The sequence below is a fragment of the Phascolarctos cinereus genome, unplaced genomic scaffold (assembly GCF_003287225.1).
Source record: "Phascolarctos cinereus isolate Bilbo 61053 unplaced genomic scaffold, phaCin_HiC Scaffold_726;HRSCAF=1367, whole genome shotgun sequence".
Lineage (NCBI taxonomy): Eukaryota > Metazoa > Chordata > Mammalia > Diprotodontia > Phascolarctidae > Phascolarctos > Phascolarctos cinereus.
In genome coordinates this window covers 30993962-31020941 of record NW_027556098.1, presented here as the reverse complement: position 1 = coordinate 31020941, position 26980 = coordinate 30993962, and the positions used below count along the sequence as shown (strand labels likewise).

At 36.7% G+C, this 26980-nt stretch overlaps 1 protein-coding gene across 2 annotated transcripts in view; it reads left to right on the top strand.

Annotated features, from left to right (window-relative positions):
* The first annotated feature begins 15506 nt into the window (after positions 1-15506).
* GABRA5 (gamma-aminobutyric acid type A receptor subunit alpha5) overlaps positions 15507-26980 on the top strand; it is a 109425-nt gene continuing 97951 nt past the window's right edge. The window contains exons 1-3 of one of the 2 annotated variants that reach the window (XM_020992905.1): positions 15507-15593; positions 18303-18459; positions 26403-26524. In XM_020992905.1, coding sequence (XP_020848564.1) covers positions 18374-18459; positions 26403-26524 — 208 coding nt within the window. In that variant the 5' untranslated portion in view covers positions 15507-15593; positions 18303-18373. The other variant, XM_020992904.2, reaches the window with a different exon arrangement.

Sequence of the window (26980 nt, the reverse complement as noted above, 5' to 3'; positions counted from 1 at the left end):
CACATATAGATAGATAGAGATAGACAGACAGACAGACAGATAGATAGATAGATAGATAGATAGATAGATAGATCGTTTATATGGGTATGTTTTCTCCCTTACTAGAATGTAAGCTCTTAGGCAACTATTTCTCTTTTCTCTTTGTATCACCAGGGTTTAGCTCAGTGTTTGGCATGTAGAGGGTGCTTAAAAAATATTTGTTGATTGCTTTAATTGGAATAAATAGTTAAAATGTGATAAAAAAAAAACAGCCAGGAGGGATATCTTTTAATAGTCAGTGACTGACTTTTTAAATGAAAAGATAAGCAGAATATAATAATCTTTGTTCTTATGAAAAGTCTTTCATTTTTTCTTTGTCATATATGCATGTCTGTATGTTTATGTATACATACAACTTTTGTATAACTTCACTGTGTTGAAGCTCTATTATTTCACCTTTGTGCATTCTCTCTTCATAGTTACAGACCATAAGCCCTCAGGGGCTTAATATCTAGTATTTGTGAATCATTTTGTCAAAACAGTTCATCACAGAATTTAAGATTTAAAAGGGAACCCTAGTACAACACATTTATAAAAAGAATCCCCACTATAACTTATCCAACTAGTGGTCAACCAGTTTCCAACTGAAGATGAATGATGGTGAGGAACCGTCTTGAAGCATCCCACTCAACTTTTGGACATTTCCAATTTTGAGGAAGTTTTCCCTGACATCAGGCTCAAATTTGCTTTTTTGTAACTTCCACACATTATTGTAGGTGTTGTCTTCTCATCCAAATAGAATAAGCTTAATCCCTCCTCCACATGACCACCCTTCAAATATATGAAGACAGCTATTATACTGCCTTGAATCTTCTCTAAGCTAAACATGGTCAATGACTTCACTTAATCTTCATATGACAGGGACTCAAGATTATTCACCATCCTAGTTACCATTCTTTGGACACCTTCCAATTTATTATCATCCACATTAAATCATAGTGCCCAGGACACAGTATTCTAGATAAGGACTGTCAAGGCAGAGTATATTGTATTATTACCTCCTCATTCCTGGAAGCTATGCCACTTTTAATATTGCCCAAGATCGCATTAGCTATTTTTTTTTTTTGCTGCTGATATTGAACTTACAGTCCATTAACCTCCAGATTTTTTTTCCAGAACAACTGTTGTCTAATCATACTTCCACAACTTGTGAAGGTATATGAAGGTCATTTTTTTTTGCAATCAAGTGTAAGATTTTATATTTCTTTTTATTGTTGTTCAATCATTTCAATTGTTTCTGACTCTTTGTGACCAAATTTGGGGTTTTCTTGGCAAAGATACTGAAGCGGTTTTTCATTTCCTTCTACATCTCATTTTAAAGATGAGGAAACTGAGGTAAATAAGATTAAGTGACTTGCCCAAGGTCACACAACTAGTAAAGGTCTGAGGCTAGATTTGAACTTGGGTCTTCTTAACTCTAGATCTAGCCCTCTATCCAAGGCTCCACCTAGCTGCCTGTATATGTGTGTGTGTGTGTGTGTGTGTGTATTTATGTATATATATGTATATATGTATGTATATGTACATATATGTGTGTGTATGTGTGTATGTATGTATATATGTGTATATGTATATATGCATGTATATATGCATATGTGTGTATATATACATGTATATATAAAAATGTAATCTTATTAGATACAGTTCTACATTCTAGCCTTTTGATATGTAGATCCTGATTCTATCCTGTAAGCTGCTTGAATCCTGATTCTATCATGTAAGCTATTCCTTGTTGCCTTATATCATCTGTAAATTTGATGAATATACTACCTATGACTTTATCAAAATCATTGATAAAATGTTAAATAGCATAGGAATAAGCACAGATCCTAGAGTACTCCACAGGAGATCTCCTGCCATATTAACTTAAACCATTAATATCTCTTTGAATCTGGCCATTTGACAAGTTCTCTATCTACTTAAATTCTCCATCTTCCCGTAGCAAGACTGAGTATGTTAACTTGGCATAATCAACTCTATTTTGCTTAAAGCCTCCATTTTGTGATTGAAATGTTCTAATTAAGCAATTTTACTATTAGCTTTTTTTCCTTTCAGTTGTTTTCAATAATGATATAAGCACTTGTATGATATGGTTTAGCAAACTATATATATGTGCCCCATAAGAAACTGATAAACATATGTGAAACCTCAGAGAAAACAAACCACCAAGATATACTGTAGACAATTTTGTCAATTTCTTATGTAGTTAACCTACCAAGCAAATTATGTTGTAAACAAATTAGACCAATTGGAACTTTAGTGTCATCACCTAATGTTTTTCCCTAAAGTTACAAAAGCCAACCAAAGGTCCTAGTCATTAGCTTGCTCCTGAGTCATGACAAGGATAGACTTCTATATTCCCTGCACTTGAGACTAGTGCACTCTGTTTTAGCTCAAGGAAGTAATAATAGTTTAAAACTCACAAGAAAATTATGTTAGATACATGCCCTTTGGCCAGGCAGTGAGGAAACTGTGTTGTGAGCACTGCTATGGGACACTTTTACTGCGCCTTCTAGGATTCAAATAAGGGACTTGTTCCTAGAGGGCTTGGTGTTTGTATTGTTGAATAAATAATTGCATACCATAGAATAATAAAGTTTGATTGCATGCACTTATGAGTGTAAGTCTGATTTAGTACTTTTGTCATGCCATGCAGCACACATAACATTAAATCAGTTTAGTATGTAAGCCATAGGTTAAAATTCTCCACAATAACAGTATGAAGTTCATCAAACGTTTTGCTAAAATATCGGCAAACTATCTTTGTGGCATTTCTCTAATCTACTAGTTTAGTAATCCTGTTTTAAAGAAAAAGGAATGAGGTTAGTCTACTGTGAACTGTTCTTGAAGGCATGATGACTCTGTAATCAAACACGCCCTGTTCTACAAAGTAGAACATATCCATATGAGATTTTTTGCAGGAATCAAAGACTCAGTGGTCTATAGCTCCCAGATATTGTTCTTTTTGATTTTTTTTAATTAGAAAAATTTTTGCCTTTCTCCAAACCTGTGGTACCTCTCATATTTTCAATGGTCTTTCAGAAAAATCATATCTTTCATTTCTTTCAATGTTTAAAGATGTACTTCATATGGGGCAGGACAAATAACTGCTCTCTTAGAATATTTGTTTCACCTATTTGTCCTGCCCATAAATCCACTCTATCAATTTGGTCTATCCCTTAATTGTTGCACTTCACTTTTCTTTCTTCCCTTTGCCACCTACCTTCTCATTTTCCTACTTCAGTTGGCTTCTGGCTGGTGAAAATTGTCAATAGATAGCCCAACTCAGACTCACTTTTACCTAGCCATCTTCATGAAATACTCTTGTGGTCAACTTGCATTTCCAACTATGCTTCATTTCCTGTCATTAGTCCCTGAATCTTTTGTTGACAATTCACTATTGTTTGTTGATAATTCATTAGGTCACTAGCCTGACCTAGACACAACATTCTGTTCCCTGGACATCTTCATATGATAATTCCATAAATACCCCATTCTTTTTCCTTTTCTCCTTTCCCACCTGTAGGTTAGGAACAATGATCAAATCAACCCAACCACTCCAAGAAATGACAAGTTAGCCTTTGAAGACTCTCCTTATCCTAGTAACACTCTGGCCACCATTTCACTCTCTCTACCACTGTCTTCCTCTAGTTAATTAGAATGTAAGTTCTTTTTTTTTTAATTTAAATTTTTTTATTTTTTCCATATGCTTTTGAGTTGAAAATTTTTCTCCCTTTTCCTCCCACCCCCTCCCCAAGACAGTGCACAATCTGATATAGGCTTTGCGTTTACATACCCATTAAACATATTTTCACATTAGTGAAGTTGTAAGTAAAAATTAAAACCAATACGAGGAACCATCAGAAAGAGGAAACAAAACTCAACAGAAGGTAAAAATAAGTGATAGCGATTCAACTTCCATAGTTCTTTCTTTGAATGTGAACAGCATTATCCATCCCGAGGCCTCTGGAAATGTCTTAGGTCCTCATAATGCTGAGAAAGGTTCAGATTAACAATCTTAGTCATTGCATAACGTGGCTGTTATTGTGTACAAAGTCCTCTTGGTTCTGCTCACTTCACTCAGCATCAGACCATACAAGTCTTTCCAGGTTTTTCTGAAGTCAGCCTGTTCATCATTTCTTACAGCACAATAGTATTCCATTACATTCATATACCACAACTTGCTCAGGCATTCCCCAATTGATGGGCATCCTCTCAATTTCCAATTCTTTGCCATAGAATGTAAGTTCTTTGTAGTCAGAGACTCTCCTTTTTACTTATATCTTCAGTGTCTACCACAGTGCTTGGAACATAGTCAACACTTAAATGCTTTTCATTTATTTATCATGCCTATAACTTTTATAATCTCTTTAACAGTCCTTGATCGTCTTCTTTCAACCTCAAAGTAGCATCTAGACTCATTTCTGAGCCTGGATAGTTTTTCTTTTCAAATTTTCTTCAATTTATCCCAAGTTTCACAAAATTCTTCTTTTTTAAATTCAATCTCTGATCCAATTCACCAGTCTGAATCTCTCTAGCCACCTATGCAATTTCTCTCTTATTCAATTCAAATACTCCTCTTCTACAATCTTTTCCCATAGAATCCAGAACCAGCTATGCTAGTGATCAGGTTCCAAAAACTAAGATAGCCTGGTGTCTAGACAACAGGAATATGTATTGTAATTAGGTCTGGACATTAACCTTTCCAACTTGGGGTAAGCTGAGAATGATTTTGCCCAAAAGCAGAACTCAAGATTATTTCACACCATGGTGAGTCATTGGAGTAGGGCTTCTGTGGAATAGTCTTCATAGTGGGGAATTTAATAGTTGAAATATTCTAGACATGCCTACATCAAAGTGTTTGGGAAATAAAAATATAAAGAAAGAGGGAAAAGAGGGGGAAAAAGGGAATTGGACAAGCGTTTATTAATTCCCTACTATATGGAAGACACTGTGCTAAGAATTTTACAAATATTATGTCATTTGATCCTGAAAGAAAATAGTAATTAGAATTCTTCATTCCTAGCTTCTGAATAGATAACATCTAAACCATTTGGTGAAAGCACTCACCTACTATTCTTTGACAATGCACCAGACAGAAGGGTTTTACTGTAGTCATACCAAGAGCATTTTTTTTATCTTTGAATAATTATTTCTTTACAAATTTAAAGAGTTAGTAAGCCTTGAGTAACTTTTTCTTCCAGTAAATCCAGGGAAGAGTCCTCCTCACTTTCAATTGTTAAACAAGCTAAAAGCCACAAAATAGATTTTGATTAAATATCTAGTCATAAGACACATTTATTATTAATAGAGAAAAGCTATCATTTCAGCTCAGAAGTTTAACAGATGATCAGCACATTTTAGAGACAATGATGAGTTCATTACTATGCTTGCTAAGCTTGATAATGTATTTTTAATCAGAAAAAATGTGTAAATGACAATAAAATCATGAATCAATAGAAAATCTACTTTATATCTTAACATCCTCTTGTCAGAAACAATGGTCTTTAGCCTTTCAACAAACTTAATATGTGAAAATGTCTATGATAATTAGATCTGTGATAATAATTGTGCTGGTAGTATCTATTGATTAAAAAAATTCCTGTTGAGGAAAAGCTATTGTTATCATACGACTCTTACATATATAGAAACCAGAAAGGCTATCCTGAGTTCACCCTGCCTTCTTTTAAATACTGCTGCTGTTACTATCAATTTTATTATAAAAGCAACCAAAATACGTAGGGTAGAACTGTTAGAGAGGCTGACAGAAAGGCCATTTAATATCACCAAGAATTACAGTTCACAAACTCCTATCGATGTTTATGCATTTAGTAGTAAGTCAGAGGCAACAATTAATTCAAAAAAATTTGGTGCAATTACATATTAAGATAAGTAACAGCACCTTAAATCTAAGGCATTACCTTCCACAAATATGCAAACCACAGAGAGAAAGAATAGAAACTTACAGAAATCACACAAAGGGGCATTTCTGTAGGCAACATTCATAGTCAAGGCTTACTCAGAATGGGGCACACACATGGAGGCTGAAGTTTAAGTGTGTAGTGATAATTAAATATATAGTTAAATATAGGGGAATAATTCAAACTTCTGATGACTCAAGTTGTCATTGTCTTCTAAATGCCCAAGTACTCTGGTCCTGCTCCGTTTTTTGACATTGTCTCCTGCCAAGCTTACACTTGAGAGATGTCCTGCCTCCACTGTAACCTAACAGGTTATCATATCTATTTTTTTGCCCAGTAGATATTCTACTAGATTCCTACACACAGCTCTACTGCCCCCCTTCTCTTTTGCTGTTTTGGTCTTCTCTGCACTGTACTGTGTTTTTGATTCCTATGGTCTCATGGTTATTGCTACTTATTGATTCTCATTACCAACTTTTGGACTTCATCTATTCAGGATCACCTCCCAGCTATCTCAGCTCATTTCTCTTTGGGTAAAGTGATTAGAAAGTATATCCATGTAAGGGCTGACTGACAGCTCTTTAATCAGAGCCAGAGGCTATGAACCACCATACCCAAGTACTACAAGTCAAAGAGAGCACCTCTCTTCCAAGACAATATTTTGTCTTTTCTTTTAATCCTTATTTTATAGATAGAGGAAACTGAGGCAATCCAATTGAATGACTTCTTATAGATACTAAATATCTAAGAGGCTGGATTTAAACTTTGCTCTTCCTGAATTGAATTCCAGTGCTCCATCCATTGCACCATCAATCTGCTTTGTGTGGGTCAAGTCCATAGGGTAGAGATATTTGGTAAACTCTAATCTAAAACTTAGGTTTCTCAACTCTTGTTTTGATCTGTTCCCATAATTCACAGAATTCTTATGTCAGAAGTGTGAAACATGTGCATCCCCTACTGCAAAATCGTTAGTAGTTCCCTAGTACCTCTAGGGCAGCTAGGTGGCACAATGGATAGAGTGCTAGGCCTGGAATCAAGAAGACTCCTCTTTCTGAGTTCAAATATGGCCTCATATACTTACTAGCTGTATTACCCTGGATAGGTCACTTAACCCTATTTGCCTCTGTTTCCTCATCTATAAAACGAGCTGGAGAAGGAAACGGCAAACCACTTCAGTATCTTTGCCAAGAAAACCCCAAAAGGGTCACAAAGAGTTAGCGATGACTGAAAATGAATAACAATCAAATTTAATTCTTAAGTCTTAACTTAATTCTTTAATTCAACTCTGATGCTTGCTCATGGTATGGAGGTAACTTTGGATTTCAATAGCTTTACCAACATTACCAAAGCTGAAAAGATTTTGAATATGGTTATTTTATGTATGTATGTATGTATGTATGTATGTATGTATGTATGTATGTATGCATGTATAAACATATGCATATATTCATATGTATATAACACATAAGTATGCATATATACATAGGTATATATGTATGTATATGTGTATGTGTGTGTATATACATACATACATACATACACACACATGTAATTCAAAGACCCATCTATTTTCATTCAGAAAGGCTTATCAAAGACTGACCATAAGGTTGCTAATATGGAGCAATTCCAAGAGATGTAATACTAAGTTGTAGTGGGATTTCATTACGTGACTATGGAGTGCGTTCCCATATCAAGAAAATAGCAGAACCTTAAAGTCAGCTTTAATAACTCAGGACCTAAGGCTTAGGCCTTAAGCTGATTATTGAATTTTCTTAATATAGTAACAATTTTTTGGTCCTGAATTTTCTAGATAGTTGTGTCAATGTTCCATTTTACTTTGCCTTGGAGATACAAATACAATTTTAGATGTTATTATATGTATTTCTCATTATTTAATGAAAAAAATATTTCTCCAACTTTTTCTTTTTATTGCCCCATTAGTAGTAGTAAATGTCATATTTTATACATGTGATGGGGACTGAAAATTTTCTTTCTCTTGTGTACAACAATGATAGGTAAGTACTTGACTTCTCTTCTGGTTAACTTCTTATCCAATCTAGGATGACAGCCTTTTGTATTTTGAACAATTCCACCCATTTGTCTATAGAGGGACTCTGGAACAAACAAAAAAAAAGTTGTGTGGAAGGGAGAGTGATGGATGGGTCCTGGGAACTCTGCCAAACCTCAAGTCCAATAGAAAGTGCTGATTTATTCAGAAAGAGGGAGTTGGGCCAGCTGCCTTACTAGGGGCCTTCCAGTTCTAGTTCTATGATGAATCTATGGATCAATGACTTCTATATTCCTTTTCATCCCTAAATCTATAATCCAATGTCTATGGAACCACCCTTCATCAACATGGTGTCACAGATGGAAATCCACTTTGAGTTGAGATGGGTGGTGTGCTCTTGACCACTGGGTAAACTCATGTAAGAACAAAGGTTGGTAGACTGCAGAACAAGAGAATAAGGTGAAAAACAAAACAAAACAAAACTTGGTTTGACATTGCATTGAGAGCTGGTCATAGGAAGACCAAGATAAGGGAATATCGGAATATGGCCTATAACTATGGGACTGGCTTCTAAGAGATAGTAAAATGATTGCATGAGGGTAGCAAAAGAGGAACACTATTATCCATTGGAGAAATGCAGGCCACTCCATGGTGGAAAACAGAGGAACCCACTATGGGCGTGGGGAAGTGGTGATAATCCTTCCATCTTCTGGGAGCCAGGGATGAGAGTTAAACAGCAGGTAGCCAAGGAACAGTGATGGGAAACATCGGTAATGAACAGTCACAAATGCTGGATTAAGAGATACGCACTGAATCATCACACTAAAGGGAAAACAAGCTAGGAGCATATTCAGGGCATGACTGTACAAGACGTGATACAAGACTCTAGGAAGGATTACTTATAAGGAGATGTCATTTTTTCTCAGAAGACCTTCATGAATCCCATTTTTTCCTTCCAAATGTAAATACGCTCTTACTTCTTCAGATTTCTGAACCATATCCTTGTAAGTGGTGCCAATAGTGAAGGGTAGGGTCCTTTTCTTTCCTTATTCAGAATATACACTTGAATGTAATGGGTATTCTTCAAGCATGCTTTTGAGCTCTATTTTTTTTTCTGTCCTTTTGAAGGTGAATGGAGAGTTGGAGTCAAAAAGCTCTGGGTTTGAGTCATAATCAGACACTTAATAGATCTTAACTGTCTGACCACACATTCTCCATCTCCTTAGTGTGTTCCTGAAGTTACAATGTGTCCCATACCTTCTTTTCATATTTCCCACAATTTTTTTCTTGGCGGCCTCATTAGTTTCTGTATGTTTAATTATCATCTCTACGCAGATGACTCACTAATCTATAGTGCCAATGCCAGGCCCTCCCTGGAATTTCAGTACCACACCCCCAATTGCCTATTAGACATTTAAAATTGGATTCCTGGAGATATCTCAAACTTAACATGACCAAAAATGAACTCATCTTTACCCTCAAACCCTTCTTTCTCTCAAACTTCTCTATTTCTTTTCAAAGCACCATTATCCTTGTAGGCTCCAAAGTTCATAATTTCAGCATTATTCTCAACCTCTCACATTTCCTCTTACCACATACAAATTCAATTTCCAAATCTTGCCATTGTTTTTTTATCATTCACATCTCTATCCAATCCTTTTCTCTCTTCACACAGCTACCATTTTAGTTCATGCTGCATCAACTCTCATATAAATTATGTTTCAATTGACTCCTAATATGTTTTCCTGCCTCAGATTTCTCCTCATTCCCATTCAAGCTCTCTATACTACTTCTGATGCCACTGGTCCTTTTTGAGAACAAAGGATAAACAACAATCTATAAGTAGCAGTGGCTGCCCCACTGCTATTTGCTTCCTTCCTTCCTTCTATGTTTCCTATATTTTTTTTCCTTCCATACTTATTTATTCTATCATTTTCCCCTGAAAAACTGGGACAATTTTCTCTTTTGTCTCATGTAGTTTTCATTTACAATTTCTTGAAATATAGCTTTGAAAAACCAGGCTTTGATAAAGCCCATTGGGATTCAAAGGAAGCTATTTGACTATGTCTTTAAACCCAAATCACTCTGGCTCTCACTGATTGGCCAATAGCCCAAGTCTCACTTGCTCATAGTTTGGGTTTTGATGCGTCAGAGTGAGTGTAAACAGCAATTGTTTCTGTTCTGGCCAGAAACTCTGGGCGTCTTTCCCTCCCAGACTGATCCTTTTGAGAAGTCAAACCATCATTTGCTTCACTTCTTACCTAGCCTTTAATCACTGAATGGTTATTTCCTCAGACAAAATGAGACTTGAAACAGCTAAAAAAGCTTTAAAAGGCCAAGGTCTCCCATTTTTTGAGAGTCATTGCCAGTTGTCTTGACTTGCCACTGGACTTTGATGACTCTGGAGAAGAGAATGAGGCTGATGAATTTGCACAGCCTTGACTAACAAATCTAATTCACTAGCAAATCAAGATATCACCCTCCTGATATCATTGCTCCTCATTGAGAATGAAGGACAAACATCAAATAACTCGTCTATACTACTGTCAAAATGATTTTCCTTAAAACAAGTTTGTCTATGTCACTCCCCTACTCCATAAACTCCAGTGCCTCCTTAATGCCTCAGGGTTTAGTTTTTAAAGACGTCCCTAACACAGCTTTAAAGACTTACCATATATTATTCCATTTTCTCTGCTCTTTGGAATACAGCCAAACTGTCCTTTCTGTTCCTCAAAAAAGGGAATCCATCTACAGTCTCTGAGCCTTTGCACTAACTTTCCCCCATTCCTGAAATACAATCCCTCCTCTTTTCTACTTCACAGATATCTTTCCTTCCAGATACAGCTTAAGGATGACCTTCCATATGAACCTTCTCCTGTCTCTCCCAAATTGCTAGAGTCTTCCCTGCCAAATTATCTTATATTTAAAACCTTTGTATTTTATCTATGTTTATCCTTTCTTTATATTTATTCTGTACCTGTAGTTGTAGTTGTTGTCTCCCCAGTAGAATATAACTCCTTGTGGTTAGGCATTATTTCATTCTTTATAACTGTATTGCCCTTTGCTCAGCACAGTGTCTCACACATAGCAGACAATAAACTTAGACAATAGACATTTGTTGATTGGTTGACTGTGACCCTAAGTGGGTCACTTAAGCTCTCTGAGCTACAGTTTCCTTATCTGTAAAATGGGGGAAATAATAGCACTGACCCCATAAGGTTTTTTTGTGGATTAAATGAAATAATATATGTAAGGTACTTTGAAAAGCGTAATGTACTACATAAATGTCAACTATTATAATTATTATTATGCTCATTCACTTTTGGTCTATTGTATTATTTTAAAGAACTTTACCTGAGGTTTATTCCCTTCCTTTGCTCTGTCCATGGTGGCTGATTATTCATTATCAATCTCATGACTCCTGATAAGGGTTTGTGTTCCTGGACCTGATGATGTTCAGTTATGATATAGGATTACTATTCCAATGAGACACAGGGAAGATGAGGAGTTGGGAGGGTGGGTAGAAAACTGAGGGAGTCAGAGTAGTATGGTTTCATGAAAATTACGTTAGGCCCACACCAAAGCATGGAGAGACTTCTGCTTATAAAAGGCTATCTGTGTCATATTAAGGGGTCTATCTTGCATAAATCTCCCCCTCATAACTTTTCTTTTGGTTAATTTTTTTTTCCTGAAGGCCAAATTTAGACCAAGAGGGTCCTAGAGAGGAGAAACATGGCAGATACTGTGGATTATTAAGAATGGCTAGAGTGCTAGAATGGCTTTGATTGATAACCATGTACAACTTATATTTTTGGCAAAAAAAAAAATTATATTTTACTCATCCTTCCCCAAACTGTATGCAAGATACTAGCCTGTTCACCTCCTGATGGATACAAACAATGAATGTTCTAGGGCAAGTGCTCCACCCACAGCACCAAACATTCAACTCCAGTTCATTATTTTAAAATCCACAGTGGCTTTCTTTCCAGTAAAGAAATTAGCCTCACCGCTTACGGTTACATGGAACTATGATGCCCTCTAATGGTCTGTTTAAAACATACACCTTTCTGTACAGTGAGCTTGAGAGGGAAATGCTGATAACAAATTGGAATGGTGCTGATAAGATGTCTCATTATAAGAACTACTGTCTGAAATAAATAGATATTTATCAAGCAATAACATTAAATACGGAATTTAAAATTATTCCACTTCAAAAAGTGGAAGTTTCTATAAGGTTCTAAGTTTGACCAATGGCTAAATTCAATTGCGTTTCCCAGCCAAAAATGTCTTCCTTGTATTTGGTTAGATACATATTTGTCAGAACCATATCTGACTTAAGAATAACTTTAACAAAATTGTATTTACACTTGTTAATATTAAACAGATTGTGGAGATAGAAATTGTCTATCATTAAGTCAGTATTCTGGGATTGCATCCTTACTTTCAAAGTTAATACATATTTTTTACGTAATAATTTCATTTCCTTTATAAATGCTGTCAAGATAAAATGCATAAAACACAAGGAAAAGCTTTATCTAAAATAATCACAATCAGCATTCAAATTTTATTTTCCCCTCCCTTCTGTGTCTTTGTTTAAAGTTCATTTTGCTCAGAATTAATTTGAGATCTTCCCACTGATACAAGTATAAATCTCTTGTTCTTAAATCCTTTTCCTTATATTGGAACAAGTTATAAATCAAGATAAATTCACTTTTTAAAAATTTGTTTTGACACTAGTACAGCACAAATTCCCAAACTACCTGAAGCTCCATTTCACTGTACTTGGAATGGCAAGATACCTTAGATTCATCCAGTCCAACTTCCTCATTTTATAGAAGTAAAAAAAAAAGATTTGAAGATGTTAAATGATGACTATATATATACAGGAAGCAATGAAAGTTGTCAGGATTTGAACCCAGTTCTTTGTTTTAAAATCCAATGCTCTTTCTTTTTATGGTATCTGATTTTCAATCCACTAGTAATTAAAAATCCTGAAATGCCAACACTTTATAGATTATAGGATATTAGAATTTAAACCTCAAAAAGACCTTAGTGATCACACAGTCTCCAAGAAGCCTTTTCCAGTAATCCTTAACCTTAGAGATTTTACTCTGTTATTATTTCCAATTTATACAGTAAACATCCTATTTGTAAATAGTTTCATGCATGTTGTCTTCTCCCATCAGATAGTGAACTCCTTGTCGGGGGAGGGGGAGTAGGTAGTTTTTTTACCTTTCTATGCATCCTTAGAACTAAGCACAGTGCCTGTCACATAGTAGACACTTAATAAGTGCTTTTTGAATTGACTCGACCTAATCTATATTCTTCATCTCACTGATGAGAAAAATGAGGTTGTTTAGGTTTGATAAGATTAAATATTGTTATATGTCCTGTATTTTCTTGTTTTTATGGCTATGACTGTCAATGAAACCTTTATCTTAATTAGGAATCTTCTTCTTTGGGTGCCTGGTTTTATAACTAATGATATTTCACCATTTTTGTTTGAGCATACCCTTAATGTTTCTACTCCCTGAGTGTCTTCACATCATGCCATGAAAGCACCTATCCCTCCTCCCTCAAAACACACACACACACACACACACACGCACACACACACACACACACCCCATATCCAGCTCTGGTAACAACAGTCAAATCAATACTACCATTCCTGGAAAAAAAATGATATTCCAATTGCCCTATGACTGCATTCAACATCCTTGTAACTTCCTTGACCAAACTTAATCTCCTAGGCCACCATTCCTCAAATATGTTATCTTTAGCTATTAGAATACAAGTGCAGGGATGGCATTGTGTTTTGTATTAATAGTACCTGCCTAACACATGTTAAACACTTTAAAAAAATCTTTTTTCATTCATTCTTTTCTTCACCAGCTCCCTCCCACAAGCACACAGGTCTATTTTTTTTTTATCCAGACATGTGTTTTCCTTAGTAAAGTCTGGATAAGGAAATTCCCTCTACCATTGCCCACTTCTAAAATTATTTAAAAGGAGAAGATAATAACAATTGTTTGATTTGCGCATTTTAGAACTGGGAGGCCTTCAAAGCTATCACTGGTTACATATTAATTTAATTTGGCATTGATAGATACTAATTATTGCATGCTGTGAATACATGCAAACTCACAAGGGCACAAATTGTGCATTTTAGACATTCATGTTCATATGCTCTATTCTTGGCATGCATATCCAATAAGACAGTGAAATGTTACAGGATTTTATCTGAGGAAGTAATGACATTGACAAGTGCTCTGTTTTAAGTATATAGATTATTAAACATACAACAAAAGATCTACTGCTGTTCTACATTAGAATGGTATAAAAAAAATAACAGAAAAACTCCTGCCTTTCTGTAACAACATAAGCTACACTTGTAATGTCAGCAGTAGATAAAAAATATCCTCACAAAATTTATATAAAAATACTGAAGAATTGTGCACAATCTTGGAGCATTTTTTTTCATGCTGTTTGTATTTTCACCAGATGCTTGTAGAGCCAAAGGCTGGCCATTTTTGCTTTCATAATGTTGAAGGCTTTGATCATATGTGGGAGCACTTTAAATCAATTTCTTGAGAAGGATCCTTTATATTCATTTAATATTCCCTTTTATCACATCATTCTTAGTATGCTTCCCTTTCTCCATCATTTTCTGGGCAGGAGGCAAGCATTATTCATTGAGCATTCCCATTTTATAAGTCAGGACACTGAGGCAAAAGGTGATTAAATAGAAGCAAATAGCATAGTTAGCAGCAAAAGCATGACTCAACAGCCTTTAGGTGCTCTGAACCCCAATACTGATGAAAAGATTATTCACATGCTTCCTCCTATTGTAGAAATCTCAGTTTTATGAGATAGAAAAATAAGGAAACCACAAATCGCTTAAAATGGGCACCAACTGCTAAGAATTTTACTCCAGGTCAACTTTATTACCTGTCTTGGAGTTAACGAAGATAGTACTATTTAAGGAGCAGAAAAAGTGTTTATAAACTTGTATTTTATTGACTCAGACACAGAGGTACAGAAAGCTAGTAGAATCTGAGCGAAAAGATAGTTTAAATTTTAGGAAAGTCTTGGGCAAGCATCCTGTGGTGTCGCAATGGCCTCCTTCTGGCCTCTGCCACTAGTAAGATCTTTGCAGTGCCTGGGTGACAGCTTCAGTTCACATCTAGTGAATTTCTCTCCCTTCATTCCTACGTATATCCTCGACTTGTCATCATTAGAAGTCTTAGCCAAAAATGTCACTCAAGGCCATTCTTTTACTTGAAGAGAGGTACCACGAACCCTTCCCAAAGAGGACTTACTGTTGACACTCCTGGCTCCTCCTCTAATAAAGAGATCTGACTCTTCTTTATACAGTATTGGCCTGCCAGCCCATTTGTTGAGTGTGTGGCGGCCTCTGCTGGGATACAGCTGCATCCAAACGTTACGCTACCCTAAGAAGACGACATGTGGATGCTTAGGAGAGGTAAGAGAGAGAGAAAGAGAAAAGAGAGTGTGTATATGGGGAGGGGGGGGGGGAGAAAGAGAAATCTGCAAGAGGGAAGCAGTGCATCCTGGAAGGAGGAGCTGAGGAGGGAGCCGCTGGGATCCAAGGCAGAGAGCTGGTGAGCGTACCCTCCCTCCATCCCGTTCCACTTGGGGAAGCGGTGGGAACTTCAAGAGATTCAGTATGTGTTGGTGACAACTGAGACATCTGCACCAGGCAGCTCGGGTTGGGGAGCAAAAGAGTACGGGGCGGGGAAGGGGAGAAAAAGGCATTTGCAGAACATCTACTTACCTCTCTTCCCATGTCCAGCGCAGTTGGTAAGCGGGGCGGGGGGGGGGGACGGGGGGAGCCGCTCAGTGTGGAGGAGATACTGAAGGGGGGCGGGGGTGGGACACGATTCGACCCTATGGGGAAGAGATGAGGGGGGTTGCGAGGATGGGAAGGGCACGGGATGGAGGGAGGTTCTCAGCCTTCTTCTCAGGGGAGCAAATGACCCTTTGGGATTGGGGAAGAGAGCCCAGCCACTGCTGGCTGAAGTGTTTTTGAATTGGGGAGAGACAGACCCCAGACAGAGGGAACAATGTGTCGCCTTTCCTACTGGGAAGTGCCTAGAGCCCGGAGCAGAGCAGTATCTGGTAGAGGGAGAAGGGAATTGACGGAAGGAAGGAACCCGGTGCCAGGGAGAGCCCGGGAAGAGTGCAAACTTTGCCTAGCCAGACTCCGTGGGGCATATCAGATCCCAGAGATGGGAGAGTGGGCATGGAAGAGGGATAGGACAGGGGATAGCGCAGCCCGCACTGAATGAGGGGTATAAAGCTGCTGGATTGCTACCGAGGTGCGGAGCCGCTTCTAAAGGGGTTGCTTTTGCCCACCACCCTCAAACCAGAGACCGCAGCTGCAGAGGGAGAAAAGGCTGGGAGGGGTACTATTTGGAGGGGGTGTAGATCTTGGAAATACCAATCTTTTCTTGCCCCCCACATCCCCACCCCCACCCCGCCTCTAGTGCCCTTGATGTTTAAAGTGCTGAGGGTAGAGGTGTGTATTTAGCGCGCAAAGGGCTATGGCCAAGAACTGCTTATTTTATCTTTTATATATCTCCCAGAGCTTAGCCCATAGTATGCGTTTATTGAATTTGTCGACCTCCCTCCTTCCTTTCCCTTGCCCTCCCTTCGGGGCACCTGGGTAAGTTTTCCCTTTTTTGGCTTGCTTGCTTTTTAAGAGTTGAGGATGGGAGGCTGGGACTAGGTGCAGCCTGGTGTATTGCAGTGTGATTCCGAAGGGGCAGATAACCACGGATCAATTGGCAGAGGCTTTGGCTGTGGAGCCTCTACCCGCCCTTTGCATATTGGTGAGACTAGAGATTTGCAAGGAGGGAAACCTATGGAAAAAATAACACTGAGTAATTCAATGAGATGCAGAGGAAAAGGGAGATCTGGAACTAGGTAGGGAACCGTGAAGGGAAGTGAGAAAAGAAAGGAATGGTGAGGGAAAAATCCAAAGGTGGGGTAGATTATCTGAAGATCAGTGAAATTCCCCCAGGAGGGAGAAGCAGGGGTCGAGTTAGCAAAAAGAGAAGGCTGGAGTGGATTCAGTGCTCCGACTCCGCAACCCTCCTCCCGCTTCCCTCCCACCTCCACACACCCTGGCACACACGAGGATGGTGTTCCCGGCTAGAGAGCTTACGCAGCGATCTGGAGACCCCCTGGGGCTCCTTACCTCTTTCCTTCAGCACCTAGTGCAGAGGATGCTGGAAGAGAAAGAGGCACCCCCCTCCCTTTTTTTTTTTTTTTGCTCCTTCCCTTCACCTCCCCTCCCCTGGCTGTTGTATGCCCGGTTATATGCCAGGTAAAAGGGGGACTCAAAGGCGAAAAGGCAGGGTGTAGGTGACCTCTGACTCTAGAGACCTTCCGCATTTAAATATGCCTTGGGGTAGGCACTAGGAAGTATTTTTTAGCATTTTAGGTTTTAAGTCTTTATTGTGGTCCCTCATTTGGGGGAATTGGCATCAGCGGTCTCAGGAACAAAGTACAATGAAAACAGGCAGGCTGCATGTATGTGCAGATGTGTGTTGATTTGGATTGCACGAAGAAAAGCACATTGTTTGGGTCTGAGTCCCTAACCAAGAGGAAAAGGAGAAGGACAGCCTCCAATTCTTTAACTCGTTAATTAGGGATCAAAACAGAGCCGAGAGACAGATTTCTCCAAAATATAACACTTATTAGGTTATTTAGTCATTGAGGCAGCCATCCAAGAAAGTGGCAACCTTTCTAATAAGCAGTTGTTATATTATAGTAATCTTTAGAATGTTCCCCAAAAGTAACCTTTGTCCTCTTTCTCCAAAATTTCTCATGACACCTTTCAGTAAAAGGAATAAGTTGGCTTTGAACACTTAGGAGGAATGATATTTTTGAAAGGAAAAAAAAACAGTGAAGTACTAACAGAATCACTTTCTCAGAAAATACCACGAATTTAATTTGAGGAACATTTGGGGGTAATTATTATGTGAACAACGAGTAAGAGGTTAAAATTAAATATTTGGGTTAATGGTTTAAAAATGAAAAGCATGATTCTGTATTTTATTTTGTTTAAGTGAAAAAAATAAAGCATTATGCTAATTTCTTTGTACTGTATTTTATTGCCTACTGAAAATGAAAGTCATGAGGGAACGAGTATGGAACTGTACTTGTATAATGACACCAAAATGTATCCTAATGTTTCTTTATTTATGAATAGTTAAAAAATGATTCTTTGCAGTAGGGTTTGGTTCCAAGCTGTTTATCACCAAGACATTCATGGGCATATGTTCTTTTCCTTTTATTCATTCCAGACTAAGGATCAAGGTGGAAAAGAGAATTTTCCCCCAAAATTCAACCACTTCACTTATTATTCTTATTGGGAATGGACAATGGAATGTTTTCTAGCTTTGTCATGATCAAAAACCTCCTCCTCTTTTGCATTTCCATGAATTTAGCCAGTCACTTTGGGTAAGTCATCTGGTTTTTCCAATTATTATATTTTATAACAGCAACAAACATGTTCAGTTAAAGAATTTGTTCAATGGACCATAGATGCAGAACTAGAAGGGATTTTATAGGTCCTCTAACCTAGTCTTCTGATTTTAATGAGGAGAAAAATGGATTCTAGATAAGTCAAGTGACATGTTAAAGGTCTTCTCAGTGCAGAGCTGGGATTTGAACCCATGTTCTCTGACTTCAAATTCAGTGCACTGAAGAATTAATTTAGTTCTTTGCCCACCTACATATTCCTGAATCCTCAGCATCCTAGTGGCTAGAAATAGCATTAAACGAAACTTTCTCTGATAGATTGACCACCTGAAGTGTAGTTTCCGAAGTGAGTCAGAGAAAAGAGGACTAGGGTAGAGAATATTGTGAATTTACAACCTTAAGAATGGAAATAATTTGGTTCCAAATCAGCAGTACTTCTTCCAATTCAGGTTAAAAATTAAATGCAGAGGTTTAATACTCATGTGCACATTTTCTGTTAGAAAAATGGTTCATAAAATTTGATAGCTATTGTTCTCTCGTTCACAATAGATTATGAAATGTGGTATCATTCGAAGGTTGTGATTGATTGCTTATGACATTGAAAAGTTGTGCCAAATTTACTCAATAACCTTGGATTTGTGTCTAGTTTGAATGTCTGAAAAGTCACCTTGAAGCCTTATATGATGAAGAATTCCTGGCATTGTTATTTCTGTTATGGTCTTTCGTGTGATTTTTTGTGTCAATATCATGGCTGTTTAAAAATATTCTTTTCCCCAAAATGACATTTTGTTCATTCCAGAGAAACTTATTCTTTTCACACAGAGGCCTTCACACCCTCTTAGTGTTGTTGAGACCAATAAGGGGAGTATTTCTTAGCATTGATGAGATGAAATTTAAATAACGAAGTTAACGAGAGTTATCACAGAAAGCTTCCAAAGCTTTAGAACTACCAGACCAAAGAATTGTCTCCTGAGATGAATTCTTTTAAAACTAGCATGGACAGAGAAGTTGGGAACCATAGGATAGGAAATGTTTCTGCTTCCCCTGACCTTAGTGTAATGATACATATTTTCCTCAATATCTAATCTCCTCCGCTTGTAGCATCCTTGCATGTACATTGTTTTCAGTTCGACAAATTAGTGTTGCTCAGAAATTTGCAATAGGCTTTTGGAATATGTACCAATAGTTTTTAGAATTTACTCTAAATAATTATTCTGTGAGAGTCATATACATCTTAATTAATACTATAAAATTTATAGCAATAGTTCTCGAGTTTTTCAACCTGTTTTTCCTTTTTTTTTTCACCTTTCTCCCCTTGTCTAGTCCCAGGGAATAAAACACCATAGTTGCCACATCACCCCTTAAATACATTTTTAAAACACTAAATCTATTTTTTATCCTACAGGAGGCCCCACCACTAAATAGCTATTAGGCATTTGAGTGGTATGTACCATGAGCCAGTTGAAAATCTTGTAATTTCCCAGGCATCCTAACAATACAGAAAGAATGATACTCAATTAATGAAGAAAATATACACTTTAATATTTACTCTCTCATTTTCTTCAGGGAACAACTTAATTAAGAGTAATCATCACTAGTAAGGCTCAAGTACCAACATAGGAGAATAGATTTAAAAGTGGAAGGGACTTTAGAAGCCATTTAGACCAACCTCATCATTTTACAGAGGCACCTAGCTGCAGTGCTAGACCTAAAGTCAGGAATATCTTAGCTCAGGTCCTGCCTCAGGCATTTACAAGCTGTGTGACCCTAGGCCAGTCCATTCATCTTCATCTTACTTTCTTCATGTGTAAAATGCAGCTAGTAATAGTACCTACTTGGCAATGTTGCCGTAAGGATAAAATTAGATACTATTTATAAAGCACTTTGCATACCTTAAAGTGCTACATAAATGCTATTATTATTATTATCAATTAGATGAAAAGACTGAAGGTCAATAAACCTATAACTTGTCCAAGGGTGCACGTGTAGTAAATGACAGAGTCAAGATTTAGACTGAAGGTCTCCAACTCCAAATCCAGTAGTCTTTTTCCCATTATACTTCATTATCCATCAGTCCCTTAATATGATATTAGATCAATTCACAATCATTTATTATATGTAAGGCAATGTTAAGCCTTGAAGATGTAGAGGTGAAAAATTGCAATTTTGTACATTAAGGAACATGCAGATTAATTAGGGATAGATGATATCTACAAAAAGAAATGTGATATAGAGTACAATGTGAAGCCTTCGGGTGGGGGGGGATAATGGAAGGAAAATCAGAGATCCAGGCATAGTGCTCCAGGAAAATCTGAGGAGGTAGTGATCACTTATAGCTTACAGAATCAGAAAAGGAAAGCTCCATGGAGGAGACTGTACTCAAGCTGGGCTTTGAAGAAAAAAGAGAATTTCAATAGACAGAGATAAGGAGGGAGGCAGTTCTATAGGGGCATTACCCTTGTGAACATAGAGACACTGATGTCCACACAAGGAGAGCAGGGAACAGTAGTTCAGTATAGCTAGAATATAACCCGCATGAAGAGGATTCATGTAAAATAAAGCTGGAAGGGTATGTTTTAAGCAGAACCTCGTGACCTTTAAATACCCGGCTAAGGAGTTTGTATCATTCTTTTAACCAATGAAGAACCAACAGAGGCTTTTAAGTAAAGGGGGGACATGTCCCTCTACATTGCTGTTACTACTGAATTGTTTTTCAGTTGTGTATGGGTCTTTATGATTCCATTTGGGGCTTTCTTGGCAAGGATGCTGGAGAGGTTTGCCATTTCCTTCTTTAGCTCATTTTACAGATGAAGAAACTGAGACAAACAGGGTTACACGATTTGCCCAAGGTCACACACAGCTAGTAAGTGTCTAAGGCCAGGTTTGAAATCAGGAAAATGAGTCTTCCTGACTCCAGGTCTGACGCTCTATTCACTGAACCTGGATTCTATTCACTAGACCATCTACACTAGGCAGATTCTTTTGGCATCAGTGTGAAGGATGGATGGAAAATGGTGAAGACTGCTGGCAGGAAGACCAAGTAGGAGGGAGTTCTGAACTAGAGTGATGACTGGGTGAGGACAAATGCTAGTCATATTGTGAGGTTAGAAGCAACAGGGTTTCCCAGTTGTTTCCACATGGTGGTTTCGGAATAAGGAAAGGGAAGAATCAAAACTGATTCCAAAGTTTGGAGATGGCAGTGCCATCACCAGAGATAGGGAAGTTTTAAATACAAGGCTTAAATGCCAAACTTTAAATACCAGTTTGGAAGGAGGGAAAAAATATATATGACACACTGTTGGTAATATTACCTTACTTTATATAGTACATTTAACTTTTCAATGATTTTGCCTTGCAAAGTGTGACATCTGGGTTCTACATTGGGCTCTGCCACTGACTATATTTTTCATCTTGGACAAGTCATTTAAAATTTGTGAATCTTACTTTTCTCATGTGTAAAAGAAGAGAATTGAATTCAAGAATCTTTAAGATTTCTTCCAGCTCTAAATTAAAATGAATGGGGTTCTTTCAAACCTCTGCTCTTCACATAGGCTTTGTAAACCAGATAGAATTATCTCCCTTTTATAGAGGATGACACTGAGGCATATGACAGCGTACTGCCTTGTTGAACATCATAAAGCTAGCTAATGGCAGAGATGAGGTTAGTAGGCATCTTTACTGAATGTGTCATTAATTCTTCATATTAGCCTACCTAGCCACAAGCATTTAGTACAAGAAATATATTGTATGTAACATGTATCTCAAGAATAGAATTTTCTGATATAATTCTAATAACCATGAAAATTCTTTAATGTGCTTTAACATTACAAATTTCAGGGGCTTTTTTCTCTCTTTTGGACAAAAACTTTGGGTCCTTAAATAAGACTAGTATATTCATTTATTTATCTGGGCAACTAAACTAGTAGCCTATTTATTGGTCATTAGGGAAATGTTCTAAACTGCAGGAATAAAAAGACTTAGAGCTTATGTGTTGATACGTGTAATACATAGAACCAATGCAACAAATACTGAACACCTATTTATTTTGTAGATAAAATAACATATGCATATATTTGGCAAACATACAGATACCTCTGTGTATCTATTGTATATGTATATATAGATGCATAAACATATGCTAATTTTACACACACATATACACCAATATACACATATACTCATTTTAATTTAGTTAATGTCAAGATCAATGAGTTTATTGACTGGCTCATGATTAACAAGTATTTAGGAAGTTAGCATTCTGGTAGTGAGGGTGATAGTTAAGATTAGGAAACTATCTTTTCCCTGAAGCATTTTGGTCCTCAGTTATTTCATTTTTGGGGAGATTAACTGTCTAAACATAAAATTAGGCAGGTTAGGGATTATGTTCCATCTTTCTACATTATAGACTGTTCAACTTCAGAGTCTTCACCAATCATACCAACCATATTCTTTAGTTTCTTCTGATTTCATATTTCAAAGAAAAATGAGCAGGTCTAAGATGATCTGATATTCTATCCACTATTTTATACATAATATTTCCACAGCCTTCCTTCCATTGCTCCCTTTGGTGCTTATTCCATAAGAATATAAACTTTCATTCCTTTAAACTTTCTGTGTTTTCACAGAAGGTTTTAGAAGTTAATGCAAGGATTACCTGCATTATTTCATGTGTGTGTTTTATAATTTCAAAATGGGGTTTCTAATACATACAAATAAAAAATATATGAATATGAAATTCTGGGAACTAGAGCTTTGTTCTAGTCTCAGCTGGAAGGAAAAAAATACAAGATGCTAAGCAGCATTGTTGTCTATAGTCTAGGCATTAGCCTAGCAAAATTCTGAGTGGCACATTCCAAGAAGTTTGGCCATCAGTTACATTTTTTACACTATAGGAATGGTCTAAAAAAATAACCTACTAAGTCAAAGGTAGTGATTGAAGTCTGCCTTGGTGGAAGGAATACACACCAAAGACATAAAGGAACCTTGAAGTATTGGGAAGCAATGCTATGTATACCTGCATATAGAATTGTGTAGAAATTTAATTGATCTTTTTAAGGAAGTTAATGCATGAAACATCATCTTGTCTGTCCATTAGAAAAGAAGCTTGAGGAACTTTAATATTCAAACTTTTGAATCTGAATGTAGGGGATTGATATTTCTCACTTAAACCTTGAGTAATTTTCTAAGTTAAGTTATATCTTGAGTAAAATGAGTTCTATAAGTATCTTAAAGCATTTTAGGGTGATATGCAACTATGGAATTACTTTAGTGGGCCAAGTTTATGTTACAGTAAAAGTGCTCATAACTCTGAATATCAGTTTTATTGCAAAATAAAAGTATCTGCATAATTTGGAAAGTAGTATAGTTTTGCAGAAAAAGCAGGAACTGAGCAGTCAAATAATCTGGTTTCTGGTCCCTATACTGGTCTAACTATGTGATCTTAGAAAAGTCATTTTATGCCCCTGTGATTCAGTATTTTTCTAAATTTGTAAAATGGGGAAGATAATTCCTGTCATATTGATATCACAAGTACAGGGTGTGGAACAAAGAAATCTAGAACCACCTTGTGTCTGAATGAGCCATTAGAAAAAGACGTTTAGAGCCATTCAATTTAGATGATCATGGAGGGGAGGGTTTGGGAAAAAAAGTGACAAGATGTGGTCACAAAGAAGGATATCATGCTATCTTATTAAAATTAAGACAGAATGAAGAAGGACAAAGGCTGACCATCAGTATAAGAATAAAGATTTTCCCCCAAATAACAAAAACGTTGAAACTCACACTTCTAGAAGAGAACTAAGAAAACTAGCTAAAACAGAGAAAAGCATTATAGAAATGAGGAGGGAGAAACAGGATGAAGGAAACCAATGAACTTTTAAAAATCTTATGTTGATAAAAAATTAATGTGAAATATGTGTAGACATTTATTTTTTGCCCTTAGGAAAAGGATTGGAAATATGAAAAATACATGAAAATGTCATAAAGCAATATGATGATAAATTAAAGTAAGAGATATGATGACAGCTGCGATTTCTCCTACCTTTTCATCACCCTACAAATTCCAAGTCTATTTCTGTTCTTGGAACAGACCTTAATTTAAAAAAAAAATCCTTCTTAATTTATTTGATAGATGTTTGAATTTTCTTTAGCTCATATAATAAGTTATTTTGTCATCTTTAATCAAACAGTACCTAAGAATCTTGGTTTTTGAGCTTGTATCAATATATGTTACATAAGTACATGCACATACATGTATATGCACAGAAGCACAAACACACACACACACACACACACACACACACACATACACACACACACAAAAGCTTTCACCAAGCTATCGAATCTAAGAAAGCTAAATTGAAAAAAGGGGAGGGGTTAGAAGACAGTATAATAAATTTGGAGGATTGGTATAATTTGAAGTTTTATCATGAAAATTAAAAATAAAATAAAGGGGAAAAGCACAGAAAAAAACCCAAAAACAAATGTAGAGTCAATCTGTCAACCTGAGTCATCTCTGTGCACTTAGGGAAAAAAAAATACCTAATTTAAAGCTTAATCCATCCTACGGAGTTAATAATTAGGGAAATAATAAGGCTAATGAAAGAAAATAATTCCTAAGTGTATGCCTTATCAAGAAGAAGTTAGGAACATTCTTCATGTCAATAGGCAGTTAGTTAAACATAGCATGACAACTACTCAGAGTGACACTATGGGAGTGAAGTTACATCTCTATCTGCCATCTTCATCAGGAAATCAATTGAAAAATGAGTCAGAACAAGCAAGAGAAAAAGAATGTGTGCTTCCTATTTGAAAAAGAAAAAAAGAGGTTAAACTGTATGAAATGTATCTCTTAATTAGTTTGAAATTTAAAAGCCAAGAGATATCACTAAAAATCATCTTTTCCCCCCCAAAGACTCCTACTGCAATTACTGATATTTACAAGGTTGTTATGCTTGTAGTACATTTAGGAAACTGATTAACACAAAATGCAAAAGTAGAATCAAAGGGACTCCTAACCTTGACAACCATTTTAGGAGTCAGAAACCTTTTCTTGTCACCTTTGGAGCTCTTAAGATTTCTGTGGGCCTTTCAGATCATTTGGTGACTTCCAAAGAAAGTTCTCATCAGAGATTTTCCATTCCTTTGCCATCTCTCCCCCAAACCTCTACATACCTTAACTGTTACAAAGAATAAGAAGGAGCTACCAGAAGCATCACATTATTTTCGATAGATACAAAGCATTCTGAGTATTAAAAGTGGTTAATTCTTGACATTCAATCTCTATTCTTCAATTGTCAAAACTATTCACATTGTATTTAACCATTTAAAGTCACTTCAACAACACGCAACTTTGTGGTAGTTTAAAAATATTATTCTCAAATTAACTTATATTTAGTTTTTTCTATCACAGTATGAGTATTTCAACCTCTGTATTCAAAGAAAAAAATCAGACAGTTGGATAGCTGACTACATCAAAAAATTAGACACAGTCTGAAAGACCAAGAATTCCAACCAACATGGGCCATTAGAACTTTGTACGTATTTTTCCTGTAGTTGCCTGGCAATGAAAGCTAGTACATTAAAATAGTATTTCTTCTCTTATTAGTTGTCAAGAACATTTCAGAAACATTTATCTTGTAAGTAGACCACGTAAATCTCAGAACAGATTTCTTAAAGGAATAAATAATATTGGGCCATGGAAGATGAGGTTACCTGAGGTCTCCCTTGCAATTTGTACATATGGATTCTAAGATTCCCTAAAACAAGTCACTCTATATATTACTCTCCATTTTTGGAATCATCCCATCAGGAATTATATGTTACTTTCTTACTTGCTGGGAAATTTGAAAAGAAGCTGATAGGAAATTATTTTTCTAGTTTTAGTGGACCTTGCTTTTAAAAAAATTCTTCTTCTTAAACAGCTATTCACAGATGCCAACAAGTTCAGTGAAGGATGAGACCAATGACAATATTACAATATTTACCAGGATCCTGGATGGTCTCTTGGATGGATATGACAATAGACTGCGCCCAGGACTTGGAGGTGGGTACATATTCCTTTCCTGAAGTGAGGTAAGTACTGAGGACAATGATTATGTTTCTTGAATACAAAAAATTCTATCGAGTGGCTCCTTTTACATTCCTAAATAGCTTCCCATCCCCATTTTAATAGATAAACTAGTATAATATGATATGTTCGGACTAGAAACAGGCAATGATACCCTTAATAAAAATGGTCATTTACCACGCTTTAATGTTACAATATTCTTGGTATATGTGTTGACTGCTTTCATTCTTACAACAAGCTATGCAATGGATAGTGCAAGCATTGTTATCTTTAAAAAAACAGTTTACGCATTAGGAAACTGAGGGTCATTAAGGCTAAGTTACTAGGCTAAGATCATGCAGATAATTAATGGATTAGCCAGGATTCAAATCCATTGATCTTGACATCATGCTATATCATTCCAGGGATACATATAGCTTGCTTTCCATTTTC